Raw genomic sequence first — 26,470 nt, 5'->3', positions numbered from 1 at the left:
TGATATGTTTTCAAAGTAAAAGCAGTGATTTTTTTAATGAGAAAAGTAAGTGGGTGTTTTATTTTATGAAACTAACCGAAAGTGCGTTACTCACTTTGGCTAGCTTAAATTTTGCCGAATTCGTAAATTGTAAACGGTTGGTATTTGGACAAATAAATGGCACACTCGGGATCTAAACGGCCATTTTCTTGCCTGATTTAAAAAAAAAAATGTATGTATGTATTGTATGATGTATTTAAAGAGCTAAAGTGAAATCAGCTTCAGGCTGTTGATTTCGACTCGGGTAGGAGCGCAATGCATTGTGGGTTATCATATATATATATAGTGTAAACGCTTTGCATACTGTCTGATTGACTGGGTATACAGTATGGAGTGTGGATAGTATGGGCATGGAAGTATGTAGTATTTAGTATGCGGTTTCGAACTAACAGCCACTGTGACTTTTGGAATTATTAGAAGAAGGTTCAGCTCCTATCAATGGAAGCAATCAACATGCAGATTCCAGATTTAAGCCCTAAATATGCCTCACACAAAGTATTAAGTAGTATAAGTAGTAGTATAGAGACTGTCTCTCAACCGGCCTGGGAATGCCTCTGGATCCACCAGGGAATTCCACCTGACTCCGGATAAGCAGAAATAGACAAATTGATGGATTTTGACACCAATATTTGGGCTACAGAATAAAAAAACGCCAGATTTGGGTTCTGGCTCACCATGGTTGTCAATACGCTATTTTCCACGCCAGTGTTGGTGCACTTCGAAATGTTGTAGTTGGCTCTTCCCAGAAGTATTTACAATTGTAAGTTTGTAAATATTCCCAAATTTATTTAAAGCAAATCCACCACTTTAAAGAAATTTACAACTATAAAAATCAATAAAATAGTCACAAACTTAGTAAAATACGTACATGTCACAATCAATCACATGACTTAATCCCACTGTCCTAACAGAAGTACTGACTAGGACGAGTCAAATTTGAATGCAATATGAAGGTAGAGACATAACTGTACATAAATACACTGGTTTCATCATTTTTTACCTTGCTCTTTTGCTGCTAAGTAGTAAATGCTAACTTTACCACCATTTTGTTTTCACTGCAATGGATGTAGTAATGTGATCTCACCACAAGATGGTGTGGGCAGTGTCCCTGAATGTGGTTTAAAAAAAACAAAAACAAAGTAAGACAAAAATGTAATGACTTTGTATTTGAATACGGGGTCTCAGGAGGCAAGACAGCTTTTATGTTGCTTGTGTGTGGAAAAGGATCTGGTTTTTGAGGAACCGATACCGTGGCTTTAAGAGGTTACACATGAATGCTGACTTGACAAACATGACATAGTTTCCATAAATGTCACTATATGCTTACTCAATCTGATTTTGTTAATGGAAATGATCATCCCCAATGACCAGTATTATAATTACTAATGGGATGGCGGTGCTGCTGATGCATGTGGGAACATAAAGAATAATCATAGTATGGGAAATATTTGTCAAAGTGGAAATTAGGAAGCCAAAAGATGTGTTGTGTTTACTGTCTGTTTCATAAAATATGTAAGAACAACTAAACCTTAAAGGATGGGCTCATCACCAAACATCTTGTTTTTTTTTAATATATATATATATATATAAAATATATAAAATCACGCTGGTATGAGGCTGCTTGTGGAAGTTTTTTATTCCAGAAGTTGAAATATGTAAATAGAGAAGCCTGCTTTCAAGTATTCAGGGCACGCTGAATGAAGACGCATACACTGGCAGCCATGAATTCCAAAGGCTTATAACTTGTGCCCGATAACAATGTGAAGCAGTTCATTGATGTATAACCCTCAGTGCAATACAGTGGAACCTCAAAGGTTGAATTAAAACGATTCAGGGACACCGCTTGACCTCTGAATGTTTCAAATTCGGGGGGGAAAAAAAATTCCCATAGGAAAAAGTGAAAGTAGATATACAAGTACGGTGGTTCGGGATCAAACTGCGGCCATCATCAACTGTACACACATTTCCATAAGTAACATCTTCATGACACCCCATGTCGAGGCCTTTTCACACATTCATGTTAAAATGTTGAAATTAAATGGCTAAAAATAACCAATTAGCTAAAAATGTCATCCAATACTTCTCTACAAGAGAAGAAAAATATGATCTCAGGGAAGAACTACATTTCAAACACTTATATGCTAGGACTACGTTAAAAAGCCATAGCATTTCAGTATGTGGAATCAAACTATGGAATGGATCGAGTAAGGACCTCAAACAATCACTATTTTGACACTTACTATGGTACCCATTATGTCATTGTATGGTCATATCACCTCGTACTTCGGTACGTGACAAAAATAAAATTAAAAAAAACCTTAAACCATATTAGGAAAGCAGGAAGTGAACAAATGTAACAGTTACTGATTGTAAAAGTACCAGATGGAGGGGTAGGATTTAATAAGCTTTGCTTCTTCCTACTCCTTTTGGACATGTGGAACTGTGAACTGATTATGTGATGCATTCAATTGTAATCTGATGCATTTTCAAATGAAATAAAACCATTGAATTTTTTTTTAATAAAAAAAATACAATTAAATAAAATTAAATTATATTAGGAAAGCAGGAAGTCACTATACTACTAGTTACTATGGTACCCATTATGTCATTGGATGGTTATATCACCTGTACTTCAGTACGTGACAAAAATAAAATAAAATAAAAACAAAAAATGAAACTTTATTAGGAAAGCAGGAAGTGAACAAATGTAACAGTTACTGATTGTAAAAGTACCAGATAGAGGAAGTACCTTTTGGACATGTGGAACTGTGAACTGATTATGTGATGCATTCAATTGTAATCTGATGCATGTTCAAATGAAATTAAACCATTACCATTACCATAAATATTAGGGGGAAAAAGCCAAAGAAAAAGCAAATCTCATGACATCTAGTGCATTACACTAACATCCAGTGTGAAGTTTGATGATTTTTAAGAGGTGTTTTTCCTGAAATGTTGCTTTAGAATTCAAATTGACATTCTTGTTTCTAATTGGTCCTAACTGCCCTTTTTAGGCCTCCGAATTCAAGTATTTAGCTAATTATTTTTGTTACGTTCCTCCTTTGGAATAAAGGGAAAGAAGATCAAGGGTGTGAGTAGAAATCATAATCTGTTAATTGTTCTAATGAGGAGAGACGAGGCCCATTCCCAGGTAGAATTAGTGTCACCTAAACAAAAAATGAAAGCCGATAGCTTTTGGCCGATTAAGATGCATTACTTCTAAGATAGTTTTCCCTCTTCTGGATGAATTAGTTCCTGGTGGGGATTAATTCCATAGGACCAAATTCCATTGTGGGACTACTCTTTTCCTCTTTTGAGACGCACTGCTAGGCTGTTTTGTGACGTACCGTGCAGCTGGTGGTGAGAATAGAGCCGAGTTGGCTGCCTTCACCATGAAGTCATTAAATTTGTAAGCTATTTGTGATCAAAGTGTGTTTGAGGCCATTAAGCATGGAGTTTGATCATGGCGCACACGTAATGTCAAATGTCAGCTGTTGCTGCTATTTCCCTGCTCCTTTTTAGTTGCGGTTTGCATAATGAAGACATATTTTGTCATAATAAGCTTTGTAGGGAAAGTCTCGTTTGCTGTGCTATCATATGAACTGTTATTATTACTGAGGTATACCTCAGTTTATTATCTGTTAATGTCTTACTCTTTGCAGGACATCGCCAATATATATATATATATATTTTTTTTTTACAATGGGATTAGAAGTAAAATCAATGTTCATGTTCAATTATACTAACATATGTTGCAACTATAAGGGAGTCATAGCACGCAAACATTTTCACCCATTTACTTTTAATAATATAACTAGGTTTCCACTCAACCCATAAGCAGTGTAATATGTTTTATTTTAATGTATGCTGAGATCTGATAATCTTCTTATGTGTCTGAGGATTTTATTCCTGGTTGCTTTTGAATAGTTTAACAAACCTCCTCCATGGAGGCCATCAAAAGGCCTAATGAACTGATTTTTTTTAGACCATTAGATAAATAACAAAGTAACACGGACAGGCTTGCCTGAGACTAAAAAAAAAAAAAAAAATGTAATAATTGGCGTTTTTGGTTTACTCCAATAACACGTAGCCCCTGTTGCACACTTGATCAGACCTCCAGCTGCAGCTGTGATTGTTGTTAGCACTTTAGCATCTGCGGACATCCATTGGTTTGTGTGAGCAGCGAAAAATGTCAATAACATGTATTTTTCTTTTCATGTTTTTAGACAATATTAAGGAAAAAAAACATCAAAATATATTTAGTAGGCTATAAAAACATATTAAGTTATAAAATTAATTGCTAATGTTACTAACTTAAATAAGTGGAGTAAATATTACTAAGATTAAATAAGCATTTTTTAAAGGATGTTAGGATATTGCTGGATTAGCTTCATCTTATTGGTTCACATTTTAATAACAATGACTGGAACTCACGAAGTCATGCACTCAATTCATAGAAAGTTGACATTTTTGGTGCAATCGTTGAAATTATTATTTAGTACTAGTCACTTTTCAAATATTATTATTTATAAGTCAGAATTCTTGCATTATATTTGAAGTGCAACTTCTTCATTGTTGTGTTTGCTTGTTGATTGGCTGGGATAAATCACATGGTTCTGTTGTTTTTGTCCTATATAAAGAGCTACTTTAAAGTTTTGTTTTTAAAAAAAAATAATTTTTACATTTTTTCTACCCCAAACCCAACCAATTATTATTAGTTATCTAAAAATGAGGGCTGTGTTATTTCCCCCGAAGCCTTTGCTACGCCCCTGCTTGTCCCCCCCCCCCAGTTTTGCACGCATCTGTGGGCTGCGTTCTTGCTGGTTTTGACCCATGCAGCAGCACCCATAGCGGGGGCCGAGGGGTGCTGCTGCACAGCCCGCCGCCGCCGCCGCCGCTCCCTCCAAAGCAGGGGAGGGGGGTGGATTAATGCAGCGTCTGTTGGGCCCATATGCCGCTAAAGTCTTGATTAAAACTCATTGTATGTACATGACGCATTGTGGAGGCCATCTCTAATCTCTCCTCTGACTTGTGCACTTTGCAGGGTTCACAGGCTCCAAGGTTACAATAACAAGACTGTTGTCATCCTCCATGTATCAGTGCACTCGAACCAGGTTACTATTTGGCTTTTATTACTCATTTTGTACCACATTGTATCCAATATAGGAAAGAAAAATATTTTTTTTTAATGAAATGTCATGTTCATTGTGTGTAAAAGCTTTATATTATGTTTCCAATATAGGGGGCCTCTAATAAATAGTTTTCCAGTAGTTCCCACCATTGCAGACTCAACTCATGAATATTCAAGCATCTGTCAGCCTCAGCTATTGTCTCCTAATTCAATTGTTTTATTGTTTATCACCATAACGGCGCATATAGCATCTTCTGAGCATATTAGTGGACATTCTCTTTTTAACCTTCAATGGAAGTTATGTACTCTTAGATTTAAAAAAAAAAAAAAAGTATTTTCATGACAACAAACAACCCGCATGCGCACTAACGAGCATCCAGGAGTAGAATCAAAGTGGCTCTTGTCTTTTTTTTTTTTTTTTTTAACGCTTCGATTATTTCAAGCAAGGCTTTTAATTAGTGCTCTCCTCCAGTGGAGGCTGCAATGAAAGAGAGATTATTGGCATGTCAAGGATGCTAATTGAATGTTGGACTTCTAACAATTAGCCTTGCTTACAGAGCTATGTCGACTCATTACACATCCCATAATAGTCTCTGACTTTGGTGGGGAGTTTTAAGTAGCAGGTAGATAAACACAACCCCCCCACCTCCTCCCCCACACACTTCTTGAAACAGCGTCCTTGACTCTTCATTTATAATAGAAGTTTAAAAAAAATCACATTGTGACCTTGAGATTGTTAAATATTTTCAAGATGGCTGCAGCCAATAATAGAATTATGCAATTTAAGGAATATTTTTTAAGAGTATCTTCAAATTAAATCAGTAGTTATATATTTTTTCCACTGTTTTTTTTTTAGATGAATAAATTATCGAATGTGGCACCACTGTTGCTAGGTAAAACTGTCAGGATTAACATCTTTTATGGGATTAAATCCTGCTTTTTTCTTTTGTTGAGGACTAAAATTCCACCAAGTCAGTGAAGCTGTGACCTCTTCGTATATTTTTTAAACCCATTAAAGTAAACAATTATATGTATTTCAAAATGAGTTCTGCCGTATTTAATATTGAAATTGTATTTTCTATACTACTTTTTTATAGTTTTGTTGTATATTTGAATACAATCGGAGCATGAATTTGAAATGTATAGAGACAGTAACTTGCACTCACTTTGCTGCTCCATTCGTTCCCGCACACACGCGCACAAACAAAGATCGTCTACTAACTGAAAGCTCGTTGGACCTTATTTTTTTTATTGTTATTATTCATGTCTTTTCAGCGGGGAGGTCACAGCAGCTTTGGAACCCACAATCATGTTGAGATCCAGTGGACAGGTGAGTGAATGTGTGTGTGTTTGTGTGTCTAACCCTTCATCATTACTACTACCATTTGGAAAGTCTCATTTAATCATTAGCATCTGCCCCCCCCCCCCCCCCCCCATCCCAAGAAAAGTTAGAAGAGAATGTGATGCGAGGAGGGTCTCACAAATTGCATACAATACAACAGATCACAGTATCGAAGGCTAGCACAGATAAAAAAAAACACACATGTACCATTTATATAAGACACACACTGATTGTCTCTTAGAAACTACATATCGATTCTTTATAAACACTTCATTTTTTTTAAATAAAGTAGTGCATCCATGCCCACACAGCATCCTCATCATTGCGGAACAAAGAAGCTTAATTAAAGGAAGTTGTGTGTCCATCGTGGGTCCGGTATTATAGGTCCGTGGCCTTGCAGGTGGAAATGTGTCCTCAACAGGTGTTTGAAGCACTGACGGACATGGGTGAGGGTCTACAGATGAGGAAAAGAAAATCTCTTTGTGAGTGCTAAAATAAATTAAACCTCTCCTCTCCCAAAAAAGAAAAAAAATTATAAAAAAAAAAAATCTGCGAAGACCCCCCTCCCCAGAGAGTTTTACTGAGGGTCTGTGTTGTCTTCACAGGACCTGGAATTTCCACGATGAGGTCTGATCCTTATAATCCAAGCAATCTGCGTTGAAGTTCAGCTTCCACGATGCCGCTTGGTCCTTATAATCCAGGCAGTCCGCCGTGGAGTTGAAGCCCAGGCCGGATGTGCCGTAACCCTGCGTGGAGAGGGACGCCGGGGACTGGTTGAGGTGGCCGGTCACCGCGTTTGTGCTCATCGGACTGAGGGTCGAGCCCGGCCCGGACAACTGGTGGTGCATGGGAGTGAGGTAAGAGCCGCAGTCCATGCCGCCGAAGTAGGACGTGGAGCCCGCGTAGCTCTGACCGTAGCCGGACGCCTGCGTGTACGTCATGGGGTACGACCTCTGCATGCACGACGACGAGGTAGACAGCGGGTCCGAGAGCGGGGAGATGGAGGCCGGGCTCCAGATGGACACCGGCGCCGTGCTGGTGGAGATGGCCGGGACTGTGGTGGTGCTGGTGGGGGGAGTGAACTGACCGCTGGCGCCGCTCTCGGAGCTCACTTCTCTGGTGGGGGAACTTTTCTTTTTGGCCGGTCGAGCCTTGTTCTGGCCTCCGTTCTGCTGCTGCTGCTGCTGCTGGCGACACTTGGCGCGCCGGTTCTTGAACCACACCTGCAAGAGGCAAACGGAAGACGCACAGTTACGCATAATTCCTTGTACAATTGGGAATATACTTCCCTAAATACATGTTTTGGCATTATAATTTCACTTAAAAGTCAACTTCAATAATTTCTGAAGAATACAATAGTATACAAACGTCATATAATTAAATGTAATTTTGTTTATTTCAGCCAAATCTGCTTTATTTTAATACGTTAATGACTTAGTATTGTATTTAAATTGAAATTTTAGTTCAATTCCACTCAGGTTAATTTTTATTTTTATCTCCACTGCATAACAGAAAAAAATACACTCTTATAAAATATATAATTGGCAAAACGGTACATTATTATTATTATTATATTATCATTATTATTACATGTTTTGTGTACAATTTAGGGCCTAATTCAGTCTAACTGTTATTAACACATTTTTCCATTAAAGTACACCTTTAATTCGACTCACCTGTACACGGGACTCAGGTAGATTGATTTTCAGCGCCACTTCTTCGCGCATGAATATGTCCGGATACCTAGTTTTGGCGAACAATGCTTCCAAGACGTCGAGCTGTGCGCGCGTAAAAGTAGTCCTCTCTCTTCTTTGCTTCCGTGGCGTCGCTGTAAAAAAAATAAAAGGAGATATAACTTCAAATATGTGCAAACTGATGTTTTAGTTAAAATGCGAGGAAAAATAACAAGTCTAACACCAATGTGTAGTTTGCGTAATTACGCACAAATCCTGGAGGTTTAAGGCCAATGATAACGTCTGTTGGACATTCATTCTTAGGAAAAAAAAAAAGTTGCTCACCTGGATACCCCACGGACGGATGTAAGAGGTCCATCCCGGAAGTGGTTAAGCTGAGGCCATTGACTGTGTAAGGTGGTTGCTTTAGATACGACATCATGCTAATGTTCGTCTGGGGGTTTAAGTTGGAGAAAATGTTGAAAATGGATGGCGCTCCACGCGTGGATCTGCTGTCCTCTCTTGGTCACACACTCTCTCTAACACACGCACACACGCACACAAACACACACACTTCTCTTTGTAGGCACCTACAAAATAAAACAAGAAGATATGGCTTAGAATTTGAAAAATAAACACATAAGAAGTCCAATAAAATCAATAATATCAAGAAAGAACACACGGATAATCATTAGAAATGTTTTATTTGGTTATTTAGTTGAGAAGACAACTTTATTGTTAATAAAGTATATATTTTTTATATGTTCTCATGAGACTAACCCCCTTCTGTTATGTACTGTGCGTCTGGATCAGTTGTTTTTTTCCCCCCTTCTTTTTTTATTTCCAACGGTTTTAACCCCCTCATCCCAATCTGTCACGCTTAAAAAAAAATCACCCGTGGACCAGTTGCACACTGCCGCTCAATAATAATAATAATAATCATCATCATCATTATCCATGCAGGAGTTTAATTATCACAAATGTCTTTTTTTAAAAAACGTATTGATTAATTAACGAGATAATCCGAGTGGCAAGCAAGTGGAACTGCTTTCTACTTGCAGTTATATTTGAACTAGTAGAGTCTAGATCTTATTTTTACATGTTATATTACTGTATACATATTTTAATCTAGATTATATGTGTGTTATATTATGGGAAAGAGAATATAGGCTGGAGTTTCCATTCTTCTTCTTAGTGCTAGTAGTTTAATAAATATGATATGTTGCTTTAATGGCCACCATATTAAAAAGATATATAGTTTTATTCTCTCCTTTTGCAGTGAATTTGTTAAAAAAATATTCTTACACACATTTATTTGATTTCTAATTAAAATGTAATATTAGATTTCTTAAATAGTATTAATTTTAGTGTGATATTTTCCTTCTTCCTCAGATCCCATCAACCTTCCTGGCTTTATGGTCCACCAAAAAGAATGTATTTCCGTTCCCTGTATGAATTATTATTTTTACACTATTATTTCAGTTAGTATATTATTGTAACGTTTGTCTTTTATTGTCACCTTCATGTTTACAGCGCTATGGAAGAGACTATTGAGATTTCAGCTGTGAACCAAAATACCCAAAGTCAACCTACCTTGCTCCTGAAGAGTGCAAAAGTCTTGTGCGTGTCCTCCTGCACAAATAATATCAATATGGAATCAGCCACGTCCTGCTTGAGTTAAAAACAAAAACAACAACAGAGGCCAGAGAAGAAGAACCCCAAAAAGAAGCAGAATCCGCAGTGTGAGAAAAGAAAGTTGAAGGTAGAGCTTCTGCTGGAGGTTTTGAAGCACTGCTGCAGCGGCGCACTGATGATGATGATGACGAGGATGATGATGATGATGATGATGATGGAGGAGGAGGAGGAAAAAAAGAGGAGGAGGAGGAGGAGGAAGCATGTGCGCCTTTAGGATTTGTTGGTGTGTTGGGAATGAAGTGGCTGGAGTTGGAATTTGTACAAAGTGGCAGCCAATAGGAGCTCAGCTCTCTCACACTGGTGGTGGAGGTGAAGGAGGGGAGGGGGGGGGGCTTTTTTTCCTGTCTCCATCTACTTTTTGGATCCACAGTCCTCATCCACAATGGCCCGGATGACATGTACACGCCGGTGGGTTGTGACAACCGGAGTTTAAAAGTACAAGTCCTATTTTTCCCCCCTTTTACGTTCATCACTCATGAAGACTGGCACTTTTTTTTTTTTGTAATTAAAAACCCAAAATCTCAACCACGCAGGCATCCACTCTTGAACTATGAAAGTACAAATAAATCAATTTCAACTTTATTTGGATAGAAAGAGTTAAAAAAAAGAGAGAGACGCCTTCCTCTTGTATGCAGCCTTTAAAAAAAGAGGATTTAGAGATTTCATTCTTTTAAAAAAAAGTGTCCTCTCATTTCATCCACAGAGCTCCACGACACCACATCACGCTGCAGGACGAGGACGGTGATCATGTTCAAGTGCCACGAAGAAGACGATGGATAAGGTAATGATCAGGATATATTAATACGTTATTATTGTTATTGCTGTAATATTCAGCTACATTTGCAGAAGCTATCTTTTGATTCATGCTCATTGTTGTTGTTGTTGTTGTTGTTGTTGTCAAGGTGACGTCTTAAATTGCTTTACGGTACTCAGCATTGAAGAGTTTTTTTTTTATATATATAAGACACAAGCAAGGCCACGGTGCGCGCGCACATACACACACACACACACACACACATATTGAACCCTCACGCGCTCCCTGCAGATTCCCACGCAGAGAAAGAGGTTTTGTTTTGGATCCTCCCAAATCGGATTTTTTTCATCCACCTGCTCTCACCTGAGCACTTTATTCTTCTTTAATCTGTAGGAATGGACTCCAAGATGCGTTCAGGTACAGCATTATTATTATTATTATTATTAATAATAATATGAAATGTATATATATTATCTTATGTACATAGTGATTAATTTGAACACTTTATGTAAGAAATATGCTGCATGATAATTATTATTGTAATATTCTGAAACATTTAATGAATTGAATATGCTGCCAGATGATCTGTTATTACGAATTATTAAATTAAATAAATAATTTTGTGGCACGAGAGTTGGAGATTATTTTTAAAAAAATGTTGAAATACTTTTTTTTAAAGGTAAATATTTAATTAAATATTTTTATTTAAATATATATAATTAAATAAATTAAATTAAATATTCTGCATGGACATTTTGTATGCATTTATCGTATATTTATGAGCATTTATAAATTCCACCGCATGGCATTTTGAACATACGCTAACATTAACCGGGAATGACTCGTCTATATATGAATCACAGCATATGTTTCTGCCACGCAGCGTGCCAACATGCGCAGTTCTGCGGCACTTTCTCATGGTGCATCTCGGCGTAGAAAATAGCTCAATAATTGATGGGGATGGTAAAAAAAAGCGGGGCCTCCGCAGGGAGTGCGTGTGTTTAAAAGGACGTTTAAAAGCACAAGGAGTTAAGCGCCCCTGGCGGGGCTGCACAGCTCCCACTGACTCCCGCCTTTTTTTTTTTTTTTTTTATCTCCGCCTCTGCTGCACTCGACCTGAGGCTGTGGATGTGGATGTGGATGTGGATGTGAGCGGGCCTCCTCGGTGCAAAGTGTGATTTCCACTTTGTCTGCACCTTCTTCTTCATGCAGCCATTAGAGGCATTTATAAATACTAATAAATAAGTCAGGAAATATAATCAACATATGTATCATGGATAATTCAAGCCAGCAAATAGAAGACAAGCTGTTGGGAATTGAAATACTGGCACACATGCATATTCACCACATGTATTATACATCTTCTAAACCGCCTGCTTTTTTGCTGCTTGGTTCATATCTGCATGGCTGAAGAGGAGGAATGTGTTGGAGGAATTTATTCTCAGCTTTAAAAAAAAAAAAAAAAAAGAGAAGGCATTTAAATGTCTTCTTTTTTCCCTGCACTAAACACACCACATTATAATATTACATAATACACACATATACATTCAGTGTATCTTGCAGCAAAACTCTAATCTTTTCCACTTGTGCCTGTGCGGCTATAGTGAACCCATTATTAAACACTTTGTCTCACACACACACACACACACACACACACATTCAGAGGAAGAGGCGTATTTGAGCCGAACGAGGCTCATCACAATGTGTATTTAAATTAGCATTGATATAAACACGTCGGCATGGTGCAGTATTCCTGACAAAAATGCAACTTAAGTAACTGCGGTATGACCCCAAGAGGTCATGGAACCACAAGATTCAGTTGTTCTGTTAAAACTATCAAAAATAATCATGAGAAATATGGAAAATAATACATGAAATAATATGACAATAAGTATAAAAGCAGGTTTTTTTCATTGTAAGTCATTTTGCAAGGGATTCTAAAAGCATTGATGTTCCATGCAGATTTCTCCTCTTGATCAAATGTGGCCCCCACAAGTGAGTGTGTGTGTGTGTGTGTGTGTGTTTGTGTTTGCCAAGTTGACGCCTTTTAATTAGAGCTGTAATTGTTGTTGTGTTGTGTTTGCGCAGGAGTTTCGCTGACAAACAAAGGGAAGCAATTAAACACACACTCAGATGATCAACAAGGAGGCAAAGTGGAGGATGGAGGACGCCGCGCAAAGGCAAAGTCAAGGTTAAACGCGAGAGAGGAGGTCAGACTCAAAGACGCAAAGTTCTGAACGTTATGAACCGAGTGTGTGGTACGTTCAAGGAAACTGAGGTGTTTACTAGTAATGATGTGCATTGCTGCCTGTTGTACGCCGTGCACCGTGTGCTAAATGCTGCCCTGCAGACCAGACCTGTAGAGTCTTCAAAGGTGGAGGGGGGGGATTTGTTCAGGCTTATTTGGCAACCTGGGATTTGAATTGGATTCTGGGAGGCATTCAAAACACATTTGAAACGTTACATTGTGTGATTTCATGTCTAATCCCCATAGTCCCTTTTTTTTTTTTTTTTTTTTGTGGGGGGGTAGGGTGGTCACAGCACTTCTACCGGTGCGGCTATTCAGGATTCATCTTTTTTTTTTTTTTTTTTGGGGGGGTGTGGGTGCCTGTGAGGTGAGTGCCGTCCATGTTGGAGAGCTCCTGAAGAGGCGACTCGTCGCTTTAACCTTCCTCTCCACGCTGTTTTGTTTATTTGACCTGAATGTGTGATATAGGGTCAGCCTGTGGGCCCCCCCCTACTTACAACCCCCAGTGGATTAGACATTCCTGGGAGGACCACTAGTGTACATACACACACACTGTTCAAGTGTTTTGTATTGTTTTATAATAAATGATACTATTAATAAATGCAGTAACCTGTTTCATATTTCTTTCTCATTCTAGTTGCATTACACAATCTTTATTTTGAAACATGACATCATAAAATGATATTAAATGATATTAAATATATATATATATATATATATATATATATATATTAAATATATGATATTAAAATGATATTATCTAGTCCTAATAATGCAATACAGTATTTAAGCATTCAGATTAAAACACTTGTGCCCAATTAAACATCAATTATTTTGTTAAAAAGTTCCGCATTTGACTATTTTTCAGCAATAATAAAGTTCCCGAGTGTATTAGTAGTCTTCGGGCGAGAGGCGGGGACACCGTGGTTGCCCATCCAATCACAGGGCACATATAGACAAACAACCATTCACACTCACATTCATACCTATGGACAATTTGGAGTCACCAAATTAACCTAGCATGTTTTTGGAATGTGTGGAGGAAACTATAATAAAATATATACCATTCGGAAGATGCATTCAAAGACATGATGACTGTCAGTAATGTGACATTTATCAGAATGTAAAAAAAAGAACAAGCAACTCTCCCAACGCTAATAACTGTGAGTCTATTTTATGTTATTTATGTATTATACGGCTTACTTTCTTATTAAATGTCTACTATAGTGGGTGATACAAATGTAAGGGTGACTGTAGGGGTGTTATTTAATGTCTGCAGGGCTCTAATACTGTTGGAAAATGCGTTTAGAAGGTCATAAACATTTTTTTGACATTTTTTTAGGTCATTCATTTTCTATCGCTTATTCTCACGAGGGCGAGAGGCGGGGTACACTCTGGACTGGTGGCCAGCCAATCACAGGGCACATATAGACAAACAACCATTCACACTCACATTCATACCTATGGACAATTTGGAGTCGCCAATTAACCTAGCATGTTTTTGGAATGTGGGAGGAAACCGGAGTACCCGGAGAAAACCCACGCATGCACGGGGAGAACATGCAAACTCCACACAGAGATAACCGAGGGTGGAATTGAACCCTGGTGTCCTAGCTGTGAGGTCTGCGCGCTAACCACTGTAGCTCAACGAGGTTATCCAACAACCACAGCATTAAGTTCGTCAGTCTAATATCAGGTGTAATGAACAGATGATGCTTTTTTTTACTGTGACGCCACTGATGCATTAAACTTAACTTGTAAGCTTGTTGCCGTGTGGAGCATGTAAAAAAAAAAAGTACCAAGCGCCCCCCTAGATTCTACAGATGTACCCAGTGAAGTGGCCAGTGAGTGTAGCTACATAAAGCGTCCCACCTTAATTAGATAAGACCAGGAGAAGTGTGTGTGTGTCCCCACCCCCCCTCCCCATCCACAGCCCACTTTGCTTTGAATGACACTTTGGCGATGCCCCCGGCATCCCACTTGGACCTCTCAAGTGCAGCCCCTGTTAGCCCCCCAACACTGCCAGTTCCTCCCAACTCTTTAATATCTCTCTTTGGCTGTATTGCCAATGAAGGCCCCTCCGTGACAGTTGGACATCGTCGTCGCTTTCGGGAGCAGACAGCGGCGGGCGTTTGTAGCATTCCCAGCCTTGAGCCTGTGGGGAATCTGTGATGGCTCGCCTGTCAGCCGGCCCCTCCCCTGCAATTAGGAGAGTAAACACAGCGCCCAGCTCGACATGGGGGTGGGAGGAGGGCAAGGGGGGGTGAAGAAACAAGCAGGAGGAGGGAAGGGGTGACCCGTCCGGCTTCTGTGCTACTATACTGCTTGAGCTGTCCGCCACAGACAAGATGGGTTGGAGGACTGAAGGAAATGAGACATTACAAATCATAGCAAGTGGCCTCACAATCGAGGGTTGGGATACCTCCGTGTGGGGTTTGCACGTTTTTCCTGTGCGTGGGAGGGTTTTCTTCCACCAAAACCTGCATTGTTAGGTTAATGGAGACTCTAAATTTGATGTGTATCTGAATAGTTGTTTTGTATATACAGTATGTGTGCAGGGTGGTCGAGTGGTTAGCGTGCAGACCTCACAGCTAGGAGACCAGGGTTCAATTCCACCCTCGGCCATCTCTGTGTGGAGTTTGCATGTTCTCCCAGTGCATGCGTGGGTTTTCTCCGGGTACTCCGGTTTCCTCCCACATTCCAAAAACATGCTAGGTTAATTGGCGACTCCAAATTGTCCATAGGTATGAATGTGAGTGTGAATGGTTGTTTGTCTATATGTGCCCTGTGATTGGCTGGCCACCAGTCCAGGGTGTACCCCGCCTCTCGCCCAAAGACAGCTGGGATAGGCTCCGGCACCCCCCGCGACCCTCGTGAGGAAAAAGCGGTAGAAAATGAATGAATGAATGAATGAATGAATGTAGCAAATTTACATATGCAAATGTTGCCAGGTATGCAGTAGTGTGATGATGCTCTTATGGTATGCAAAGAAATATGACACAAATGAGCGTGTTAAGTAAATGAAAGTGTCAAACATATGACAAGTGACCCTATGATAATTCTCCGTGGAAAAAAGTGAGGCCGTGAACAATATTCAAGTATTCTATGATCTCATTTGATCAAAAGTAAATGCAAATAAAGTTTTTTTATTATTCAAAAAGGGAATAATAAAGATCGTATGTATAACAGTCACTATGTAATGTCACTTCCTATCTCTCACTAGTTTTATTTATGTATTTAATGAATTAGTGACTCTTATTGTGTCAACTATATCGGGTAATATGAGTGTAAAGGTGACTATAGGGCTGTTAGCTCATGTCAACAGGGCTCTAATAATGTTAATGTTATTTATAAGATTGTAAACAGGTTTTCTGGAACCAATTAATCTCGATAAACATTGGATTACTTATGTTAGTGATGCCATATTTCTAATCAGGACACCATATATGGTCCCAGTATAAGAAGATTTTTATGATGAGATTTCTGGACATAAAAAGTGTCAATGTTTGACCTTCAGCATTTAGACAATACAGTCATCACTGGTTTATTACTTAACGACTCAACTCAGTTTCTGGAAAGTGGTATTTAATATTAATAAATATATTTTATATATTTTTTACATACATATTTTTACATTTTTTAATATATTTTTTATATATTTTTTATTTATTTTTTATAGATTTTTTATTTTTTTTAAGATTTTTTTTTTTGTATATATTTTTTATATATTTCGCACTTTTAGACTCCTATTATTCTTTGTTTACATCACATTGAGCAGACTAGGAAGTCACTGCAGGGACATAAGAGCTAGCATAGCTAGTAACCGAGCTAATAAGTTAAAAATTAGTCAAACTAGTCAAATTTATTTATTCTAAACTGAAAGTTTTCAAACGGAGTCAACAAAAAACTTACCACTTCCTCACAGAATGAGAGGAGAAGCTTTTTTTGATTCAATTTTAATCTCAAGGTAAATCGACTCGGCTCTGCTAGCTCAGTTGCTAGTCTCCATGCAGCGTGAAAGGGAATTTTCTTTCAATATGCAATCATTTTTAATTATTTTTGGCAAAAACGTGACATAGCGAGGGGCTAATGTTCAAAAACGAGGCACAAATTGTTCCATTTGTGTATTTTCTATCAGACAATACAAAGCAGCACACATCTAATCCTCCTCCCCTCTTCTTCTTCTTCATATCCACGTCTCTCCTGGTTGCTGGGGGACTGGTCAGTGGCTGCTGGAATTTGTTGTGGGTCTGAGTTGTAAAGCATGGAGTTCGAACCAGCTTAGGGTCGTTTTGAGGAGGGGTGGAGTGGCGGCGGCGGTGGTGGTGGTATGGATTTCCAACCCCACCCATCCCCAAGCTCCTTCAACTCACCCAGGCAGGGAGGCTGGCTGCGGGAATGACACGACCAGGAGGGGAGGAATGTTTTGCGGCGGTCCTGCCAAAGAAATGCCATGCGGGAAGCGACGATCAACCAGACAGAGAAGAAGAGATCTTGGCCGCTGGAAGCTTGGCCTGTCAGTGTCATTCTGCTAAGTGAGCTGCTTGTTTGACGCTCTCAGACACAGAGGCACCACATCTGACTGCTCGGACCTTCAAGTCGGTGCCTTTTTTCGAACAGAATGCACCAAATATTGTGCATGGTTCGTTTCAATGTGAATCACTCAAGTGTGCATCAAGCACCATCTGTCTCCATTACACGAGCATGATCACATGCACTAGTTTCTGTGTAAGTACATTTTAAATCAGATGGTGTGCATCAGTGTGTGCATGTGGCGGACAGATAGAGCACAAAGGGAGGGGTCCTGGTGTACTTGCCAAAGTTTTTTTTTTTTTTTGCAAGGTCCAGAGAGCCATGCTACAGCATCATGGTCCACAGCATGCAGAGACATGGGGCAGATGGGTGCAGTGTAGCAGCACAACACCCCCCTCCCCTTCAAATGTGAGGCAGCAGTGGTGGGAATGGCACAGAATGAGAGGGAGTGTGGGTCCATGGTTGTTGGAGGGTGTATTTGGGGGCTGGGCGACAGGGTAGGGGGGTGCGACAATGGACAGGGAAAGCCATGTCCCTTTAAAATCCAAGTGGAGGGCACGAGCCCAGGGAAGAGTGGCAGTGTGGCCCAGCGCCTGGTTAGACAGGCAGTCACCACACTGGGACACGGTCCAGCTCAGCCCCCCCCCCCCCACACCTCCCCATCCTCTCCCCCGCCCCACTCACCCCAGACAAGCCCGTCTGGCTCGAGCGTACGGGAGTCAGGCAGCGCTACGTTACTGGGACCCTTCTCAGAGCTTGTGAGGGTGGCATCCTCCCGATGGGTGGACAAGTGTGTGTGTGTGTGAGGGGGTGGTACCTCCTCCAGGACCCAGGCCTCTGGATGGGGGCCCGGTGTAGTCTGTTAGTGATGATAACCCCCACCTCGCCACCAGGCCATTCAGCCTTCAGGGCCTGTGCAGGTCCACACATCGCCATGGCAACAGTGGCATGGGCATACACACAATGTGAGTGGGCAGCAGGCCAAGTGCTGCCAAATTGGGATGAAGGAGGGACATTTTGGGGTAATTCACTATCCCTTCACCTTCATTTTGTCTCGTCTCTGCGGGCCCGTGATTTGGATTGCGTTTTTCAGTCAAATCATCATCATTAATCAGCCATAAACTGTATATGCAGTCTTTTAAATGGGAGCTGTCCATTCTTGCACAACGCTGAGCCAATTCAAGAAACAATACAAGCAGTTGATGTTTGCTAAATACAAGGATGAAGAGTCTTGAACCAGTCATAATGTGCTATATATATATATATATCACTATATTGACACTTACTATGGTACCCATTATGTCATTGGATGCTCATATCACCTCGTACCTTGGTACGTGACTAAAATAAAATTGAAAAAAACTTAAACCATATTAGGAAAGCAGGAAGTGAACAAATGTAACAGTTACTGATTGTAAAAGTACCAGATGGAGGGGTAGGATTTAATAAGCTTTGCTTCTTCCTACTCCTTTTGGACATGTGGAACTGTGACCTGATTATATGATGCATTCAATTGTAATCTGATGCATTTTAAAATGAAATAAAACCATTGAAAAAAATTAAAAACTTTTTTTTAAATTAAAAAATACAATTAAATAAAATGAAATTATATTTGGAAAGCAGGAAGTGAACAAATGTAATGTATCTGAAACATGTTCAAATGAAATAAAAACATTTAAAAAATAAAACAAATTAAAAACTATTTTTTTAATTAAAAAAGAAAATTATATAAAATTAAATTATATTAGGAAAGCAGGAAGTGAACAAATGTAACAGTTACTGATAATAAAAGTACCAGATGAAGGGGTAGGATTTAATAAGCTTTGCTTCTTCCTACTCCTTTTGGACATGTGGAACTGTGAACTGATTATGGGATGCATTCAATTGTAATCTGATGCATGTTCAAATGAAATAAAAGCATAAAAAAATATTTAAAAAATTACAAAAAAAATTAATAAAAAAAAATACAATTAAATAAAATTAAATTATATTAGGAAAGCAGGAAGTGAACAAATGTAACAGTTACTGACTGTAAAAGTACCAGATGGAGGGGTAGGATTTAATAAGCTTTGCTTCTTCCTACTCCTTTTGGACATGTGGAACTGTGAACTGATTATGTGATGCATTCAATTGTAATCTGATGCATGTTCAAATGAAATTAAACCATTACCATTCTTTTCCGTCTAGGTCTTATTCTCAGCCTATTATCGCGTTATTATACTGAGCAGCCAGGACAGTGAGTGTACAATCATTTCTTCTTTGTAGATATACGGTTCCAGAAAAAATGTTTACCAAATTCCGCATTGGCTTTTGGAGGATCCACTGTATTTGGCAACCCGCTGCGGTGCTTTACATCCTCCCACCACTTTTTTTACAGGCACTAAGAACCATCCTACAGTTTCTTTTGCATGTTTTAAATTAGACCTCGAGGAAAGAATTGACCTGATACATTGCTGGTGTGCTTAAAGAGACCTTGTCAGCGCAACATTAAGCCTGCGTAAACACACGTAGTTCAATAACACTCACAGCCACAAACCACCTAAAGTTGACTCCCCGCCCACTCTAAGCCACTGGGAAGACACCGTAAGTGGCGGGCTGCTGTTTACTCAAAGTGGGATATCTGCTGTTTGTTTTCTTGTTCTGCTCCCCGACTGTAAACACTGCCTCCGTTTTCCTTGAGTGGCGCTTTAAAAAAAAAATGTGCATGTTGTTGCGTGCGCGCCATGTGTTATATTTGCTGATAACAGGATTTACTCCAGTTGCGACTCGCCAGTCGAGAAAGGTTAATTGTCAGCGCAACCGGTAGAACGGCGACATGCTATAATTATTAGCCCGAGTTGCTTTATTATTTAGGGATGCTAATTAGGCATTAACTATGCTCCCCCTTTTTGGATCACCACTTCAATTGCGTGTCAAATTGTATTAAGTTTACTTTGACATCCATTTATCAAACCAAAAGGATGCTGTTTTGTAGATGTCCTTACTGTGTTTGTGATTTTGAAACCCCCGGCGTTATTGATCCCAAAAATTAGCAAGCGAATTCCGAGAACCCGCTCCAGTCGTCGTGAGGACAATGCTTTTGGGATGCTGCTGGTTTTAATGGTTTGGTAATTCCAGTCTGCTTCAAAGAGGGTTGTTTAATGGGGAAAAAAAGAAGCTCTCAAGCACAGATTTGAAGTCTATTCCGTGTTTAGCGTGCCATCCATGTGGAAGAGTGTGGCAGCAAGACGAGGTGGAAAGTGACATGGAACGAAAGCAAGAGATCAAGGCATGGCTGCCAGTGCATGTCATTGGCCTACACTGTCATCAAATAGCCCCGTGCTGCTTCTGTTGCTGCCCAGACGCAAATTAATTTGGACGCATGGAAAGACTGCGGAGGCCGGGACTCATCTCTGCCCTTTAAAAAGAAAAGACACCAGCGGAGAGCAAAAAAAAAAAAAGGGAGGAGGGAGGGAGTGGATGGCTTTTCAATGGAGGGTGCTGCACTGTCTGGAATAAGATGGGAGGGAACACGGGACATGCTTCAATGTGCTTGTCCTGCTATGATGACAAGATGGCTCATACGCCCACTGTGCCACCGGCCAAACTCCCCCCCCCCTGCCCCATCCCTTGTACTCCCCCTTAGGACAGCAGTGAGGTGGAAGGGAGCGTAGAGGGAGGCGAGGCGACTTATGGTTAGCCGCCGTTTAATCTCCTCCCTGGTTCACAGCAGATTCTTTCACTACATGGCTGCCTCCCTCTTTGCCCAAATCTCTACCTGCTCATCTCTAGGAGGGCTTCATGTGATAGGAAAGGGTTTTTTTTTTGCCTCGGGAAGGTGATGGTGCTGGGGTGCAAACACTGAATCGGTTATTTCAAGTGTAAAAAGAAGTTAATCATCGGATGTTTAAGTTGGTTTCACCTAACGTGATTATTAGCACAAAGTCTGTTTGTTTTAAAATAACTTGAAAACTTAAAAATGGATTTGGATGATAGGTTCAGGGATTGTCAGAAATTAGATATGGAAGAACTGATTCAATTTTGGAGGTGATCTGAACCACCATCGGGATCCAGGAATTGTTTAAAGCAGGGGTGGGCAAACCTTTTGACTCACAGGCCGCCTTGAAAAAAATTGACTATATATTTTGACTATTTTTAATATTTTGACTGTCTTATATATAGTCATATATAAGACAATATATTTTACACTTATAATTCAGTTTTATAATTCTTATAAAACAGTGGGCTGCACGGTGGACGAGTGGTTAGCACGCAGACCTCACAGCTAGGAGACCAGGGTTCAATTCCACCCTCGGCCATCACTGTGTGGAGTTTGCATGTTCTCCCCGTGCATGCGTGGGTTTTCTCCGGGTACTCCGGTTTCCTCCCACATTCCAAAAACAAGTGTCAAGCAACCTGCTATATGTGCTTGTGTCTCTTTGTGTCCCAGACCACATCAAATAAACAAATTGATAAAAAAAAAAGCTACCTAAACCATCAAAAGGTTGGCCCAAGTCATGATGCCGGGTTGTAAGTTAAGTTTCAATGAAATACTTTGGAAAGAACGGGTGGGCCGTATTTAAACACTTGGCGGGCTGGACGTGGCCCCCGGGCCATAGTTTGCCCACCCTTGGTTTAAAGGATTCTTTAAAGAGATATGACCATTTGTGTAAATAACTCCACAACAAAAATGGTCAGAGCACCCGTTTTGGACATTGAACCTTCCTGGTACATGATGCTAGGTGTTAGCATGCTCATTTTAGCATTGCTAGCATACTAACATTAGCATTTTTTTTGCTATTTTTATAGGAAGACACATATATAAAAACTTAACATGAGCATATTAGGTGTTAGCATAGAAACATTTGTAGCCCTTTTCATGGGTAGACACTATTATGCTAGGTGTTAGCATGCTAATATGGGCATCACAGATTTATGAAAACAATTTTCATGAATATGAACATGAAAAGTCCACTGCCCAATAAAAACTTATGCTTGATACCAAGTGATTGACAGATGACAAAGTCTCTGGAATAAATGTTAAAGATAAAAAGCTAAACAAATAATTTCATGCCCGCTGATCAAAGCTCTCATGAGGTGCTCTCATGTCATGTGACGTCATGCATGATGGCGGCTCCATCGCCACGGTTTAAATTTGTATAACTTTTTTCACAGAAAAATGTGGTCAAAATCTGAATTGCATGACATCATCAGACTTTGCATCCCCATTCCATGTAAACTGGAAATAGGATTCAATCAAGCTCGACTGATTTGTACATGTCGTGGTGAGGGGGTTGACCCCCGGAGGTACCTCGTCAGCATGTCGTTAACCTCCTAGGGCTCAGGGGCAAAGAATCAGTTCTCTGTGTATGCTTAAAAGTCAGGGTTTGTTTGTGAGGTGCCTGGGGAGGGTCTGGACCCCCTTGCGGGCGGACAAGGTAACAAAACAGCAGCATGGCTGGTGGGGGGAGGGACTCACGGGGTGCTTGGGTAGCCCCCTGCTAGCTATCTTAAGTTGCTTCAATCAAGTGTGACGGAATTGTTGTTCACCAAAACACTTTAGTTTAGTACACTTCAGTTTTTTTTCCATTTTATTTAATTACTCTTAATTTCTCTTAATTATTCATAATTTTTTTACATTTTACTAGAAGCAAAAAGACAAATAGTTGAAGTTTTCATTATTTCATGTCAATTAAAACAAAGTATTTTGTGAGATACTACATTTTTAAGTGTTTTGTAAAATAAAATACATATACTCTATATATGTAATATAAATATTATACTAAAGAATATTTAGTTTAGTTTTGGAGCATGTTTTTTAGGGATTTTTGCATGAAAATAATCCAGGTTTGATAACTTAACTTGAGTTGAATGGATTATTTTAGTTCTTATAAAAACACATCATTACTTCTGTGGAATCTGTGTTATTTAATGTCAAGAAACAATACAAAAAATTGAAAATGCTGGTAAATTAAATCACAGTTTGGTAAACTAGCTTATTAACAGTGAAACATGCATTTTTTCTTTGAGGGTGTTCCATGGATAGATCATATTTCCATCCTATTTTTATGTTTATTTAGTTTTATTTTCATTTATATTGTGTTTTTTCGGTATGTTGCATGATCTTAGACAACAGGTGTCAAACTCAAGGCTTGGAGGCCAGCGGAGGCCCGCCCCAGCATTTCATGCTGCACACGATTAAATTGCTGTGACAATATTTCCAGATAAATATTAACATTTTTATTACATGTTTAGTTTCCTGGGTTTTAGTTTTTAGTTCTAAAGATGGTGTTTTATCTTGACATGTTATCGTCCTCAGAAGCAGAAAACACCATCTGATATATCCAAAACATATATAATATACACATAGGATATAAGGAACTGAACATATACACAATAAGAAAATAATACATTTTATCTTATTATTTTATTTATTCCCTTGAGAGGAAAAGTGGTAGAAAATGAATGAATATAAAATTATTAATTATATATTAATTATTGTATATATCATATATATATTAATGAATTATTAAATTATATTCTTTTTTATTAACTAATTAATTATATATATTATGTAATATATATTAATGAATTATTAAATTATAAATTATATTATATTTGTTATATTATTATATTAAGATTATTTATTATATTTGAGCCCTTGTTTGAGCTACCATTTGTATGAGACCTTAAAAAATAGACCGTAGACCACTTAAAACCTAACTCAAAATCATAAAAAAATATTAATATTAAGTATTATTAAGTATTTCTGATGACAACTATTGAGTTTTCACATTAAAAAAAATGTCATTTAATTTGAAGCATTCTTTCCTTAAGCCAACTTACTGCCTGTATGCGCCTGACACTGTATATGATGTTAAAACCTACTAGCTTTGGCAACCAAAAAAATCCAATACTTGGTGTTTCCTGAGCTCCCAAGCGTGAGTACCACTCGGGGGCCAGTTAATGAGATGGGGAGGTGGTTGGAGTGCGGAGGGAGCAGAACAAGAGCTTGGTAACTTTTGTAGTCTTGTGATCAAACACCAGTGGTGACTCTGCAAACTTCTATCCTCTCTTTTCAGCATTTCTTCTTTCTGTGAACCCCCCCAGCACCCCCCCCCCCCCCCCTCCTCCTCCCCAACTCTCGTTTCTACAGTAGTCATGCCCCTCACCATTTTTCTACATCTTATCCCTTTTAATTAGAAAGCAAATTCTGCAGCCTGGAGAGACCTAATCCCCTACAAGCCAACAATGCACAGAGTGGCTTTGAACAGCCCGACCTGCAAACCTCAACCCCCCCACCCCCACACACACACTGCTGGACCTTCATGGGGAGAAGACAAGAGGCATGGATGATGGGGGGGGGTGTTCATCCCAGAACATTATTACTTAAAGATACATAGTGCTGCTCTATTTGTGCAAGCACATATTTGCATTTTGGGGACGTTAACAGTAATTAACACTGATATGACACATTTGTGTATCATTTGCATATATGCTCATTTGCATATATATTAATGTCCCTTATTGTATAGATTAGATCCCATTAGTTGTGGTGAGCGTGCTAGAAGGTGCAGCAAAGATGGTAAAAGTCTGCTTATTATGTTTAAAATCATGTTTAGATTGTGGAAGGGCAAAGAAAAAGAGTGGGGGGGTGACGCCTCTGGAGCAAGGTTAAGGGTGATTAGAGACTCGGACCATGCTGACAAAAGGCTCAGATTAGATTCCTTAAGCCCAAGGAAAGGGAAAAGTCTCCATAAAATAGAACTCCATTACTGCTGCTTGTATCAGGATTTACCAGCATTTATTTCTTAATAATTGATGGTTAAAGATGGAATGAACACATTTGTGTCTGGTCCATTTTCTTCATTAGCATCTGTTTAAATGCAATGATGGTATTTTTTACATGTAAATGCTATATGTGTTGCTTTTACACTTCGGTACGTAACAAAAGTGTCCAATTCCAAAAACATGCTAGGTTAATTGGCGACTGCAAATTGTCCATAGGTATGAATGTGAGTGTGAATGGTTGTTTGTCTATATGTGCCCTGTGATTGGCTGGCCACCAGTCCAGGGTGTACTCCAAGACAGCTGGGATAGGCTCCATCATATCCATAACCCTCGTGAGGATGGATGGATGCCAACACCATCTCCAATTCTAATACACGTCTGTTCAAATTTGCTACTTCATTTTTTAGATTTTGTCTTTTTTTTTTAATATTTCAACTTTATACTACTAAAAAGTACATGTTTTTTCCTCTAAAATGACTTATTTACTAACTTTTTCCCCTCACAAGATGATCACTTTTTTCTTGTAATATTATGCTAATATTTTTGACTTTATTCTGGTAAAATAAATGCTCTTTTTTCCTCTTTTGTTGTTGTTTTCTTGTATTTTTAGAATTTTAAAACAGCACTTTAAAACTGCCCCGCCCCACTTTTACTCATGTTTTGTGTATTAACCAATGAATGTTGTATTTTGGTGTGTCTTCTATTCTGTTTACTTGCTTTATTCAACTTCACTCTTCTGTAAAGTGTCTTTGAGTATTTTGAAAAGCGCTATACGAATAAAATGTATTATTATTATTATTATTATTATTATTCACCCCTGATATAAACAATGAACTCCATAAGTTTTGCTTTTTGTGATGATAACCACAGAACCACAACGTTAACTTATTGAGTTCTAATAAAGGGTCCAGCTACACATAATGCAAAAAAATATTTGAATAAAATATTAATAACATCCATTGTCCAAGCAGATGCTGACATAGAGTACCGTTGGAACCATAGACTGGACTACCAATGAATTTGACTTTATATCTATTTTATTTTGTTATCGTATCCATTAGCGGTTAACGTCTTGTATATTTTCAGTAGAGATCACCTGACATACGTCAACGGCGTGTGTTTAAATAAATATGAGCTAATGATTCATTAGCATGGTTTCACTTCCTCAACTCATTTACAGTTCCATCTTTCTTCGTCTATAATCTTTCACCTTTCTCCTCTCAGTAACTGTACCAATGTTGTCCTAAAGGAGGTCAAACACGCTTTTATTGACATAACGAAACAA

At 39.0% G+C, this 26,470-nt stretch overlaps 1 protein-coding gene and 1 long non-coding RNA gene across 2 annotated transcripts; one reads left to right on the top strand and one right to left on the bottom strand.

Annotated features, from left to right (window-relative positions):
• Window positions 1-5,474: 5,474 nt before the first annotated feature.
• otx2b (orthodenticle homeobox 2b) lies at window positions 5,475-10,091 on the bottom strand. Its single transcript, XM_058091360.2, has 4 exons — window positions 9,779-10,091; window positions 8,531-8,775; window positions 8,189-8,340; window positions 5,475-7,735 (listed from the first exon to the last, which is right to left on the bottom strand). The coding sequence occupies exons 2-4, from the start codon at window positions 8,625-8,627 to the stop codon at window positions 7,112-7,114; spliced, it is 873 nt and encodes a 290-aa protein (XP_057947343.1). The 5' UTR covers window positions 8,628-8,775; window positions 9,779-10,091; the 3' UTR covers window positions 5,475-7,111.
• A 170-nt stretch (window positions 10,092-10,261) lies between these two features.
• Window positions 10,262-13,491, top strand: LOC131140691 (uncharacterized). Its single transcript, XR_013629738.1, has 2 exons — window positions 10,262-10,661; window positions 12,723-13,491. It is a non-coding gene; the product is annotated as an uncharacterized LOC131140691 (long non-coding RNA).
• The last annotated feature ends 12,979 nt before the right edge of the window (window positions 13,492-26,470 follow it).

The sequence above is a fragment of the Doryrhamphus excisus genome, linkage group LG14 (assembly GCF_037039965.1).
Source record: "Doryrhamphus excisus strain RoL-2023G ecotype Guam linkage group LG14, RoL_Dexc_Guam_v1.1, whole genome shotgun sequence".
Taxonomy (NCBI): domain Eukaryota; kingdom Metazoa; phylum Chordata; class Actinopteri; order Syngnathiformes; family Syngnathidae; genus Doryrhamphus; species Doryrhamphus excisus.
Note: the sequence above shows the minus strand (reverse complement) of the source record. Positions and strands in the feature narration are given on the sequence as shown.

What these genes read in the sequence shown, in the direction of transcription:
- otx2b (XM_058091360.2), bottom strand. Translation starts at nt 8,627, where the DNA reads ATGATGTCGTATCTAAAGCAACCACCTTACACAGTCAATGGCCTCAGC. An exon ending in TCCGTCCGTGGGGTATCCAG is followed by an intron (nt 8,341 to 8,530) that starts GTGAGCAACTTT and finishes TTTTTTTTACAG; the next exon opens with CGACGCCACGGAAGCAAAGA. An exon ending in TACCTGAGTCCCGTGTACAG is followed by an intron (nt 7,736 to 8,188) that starts GTGAGTCGAATT and finishes TGCCTCTTGCAG; the next exon opens with GTGTGGTTCAAGAACCGGCG.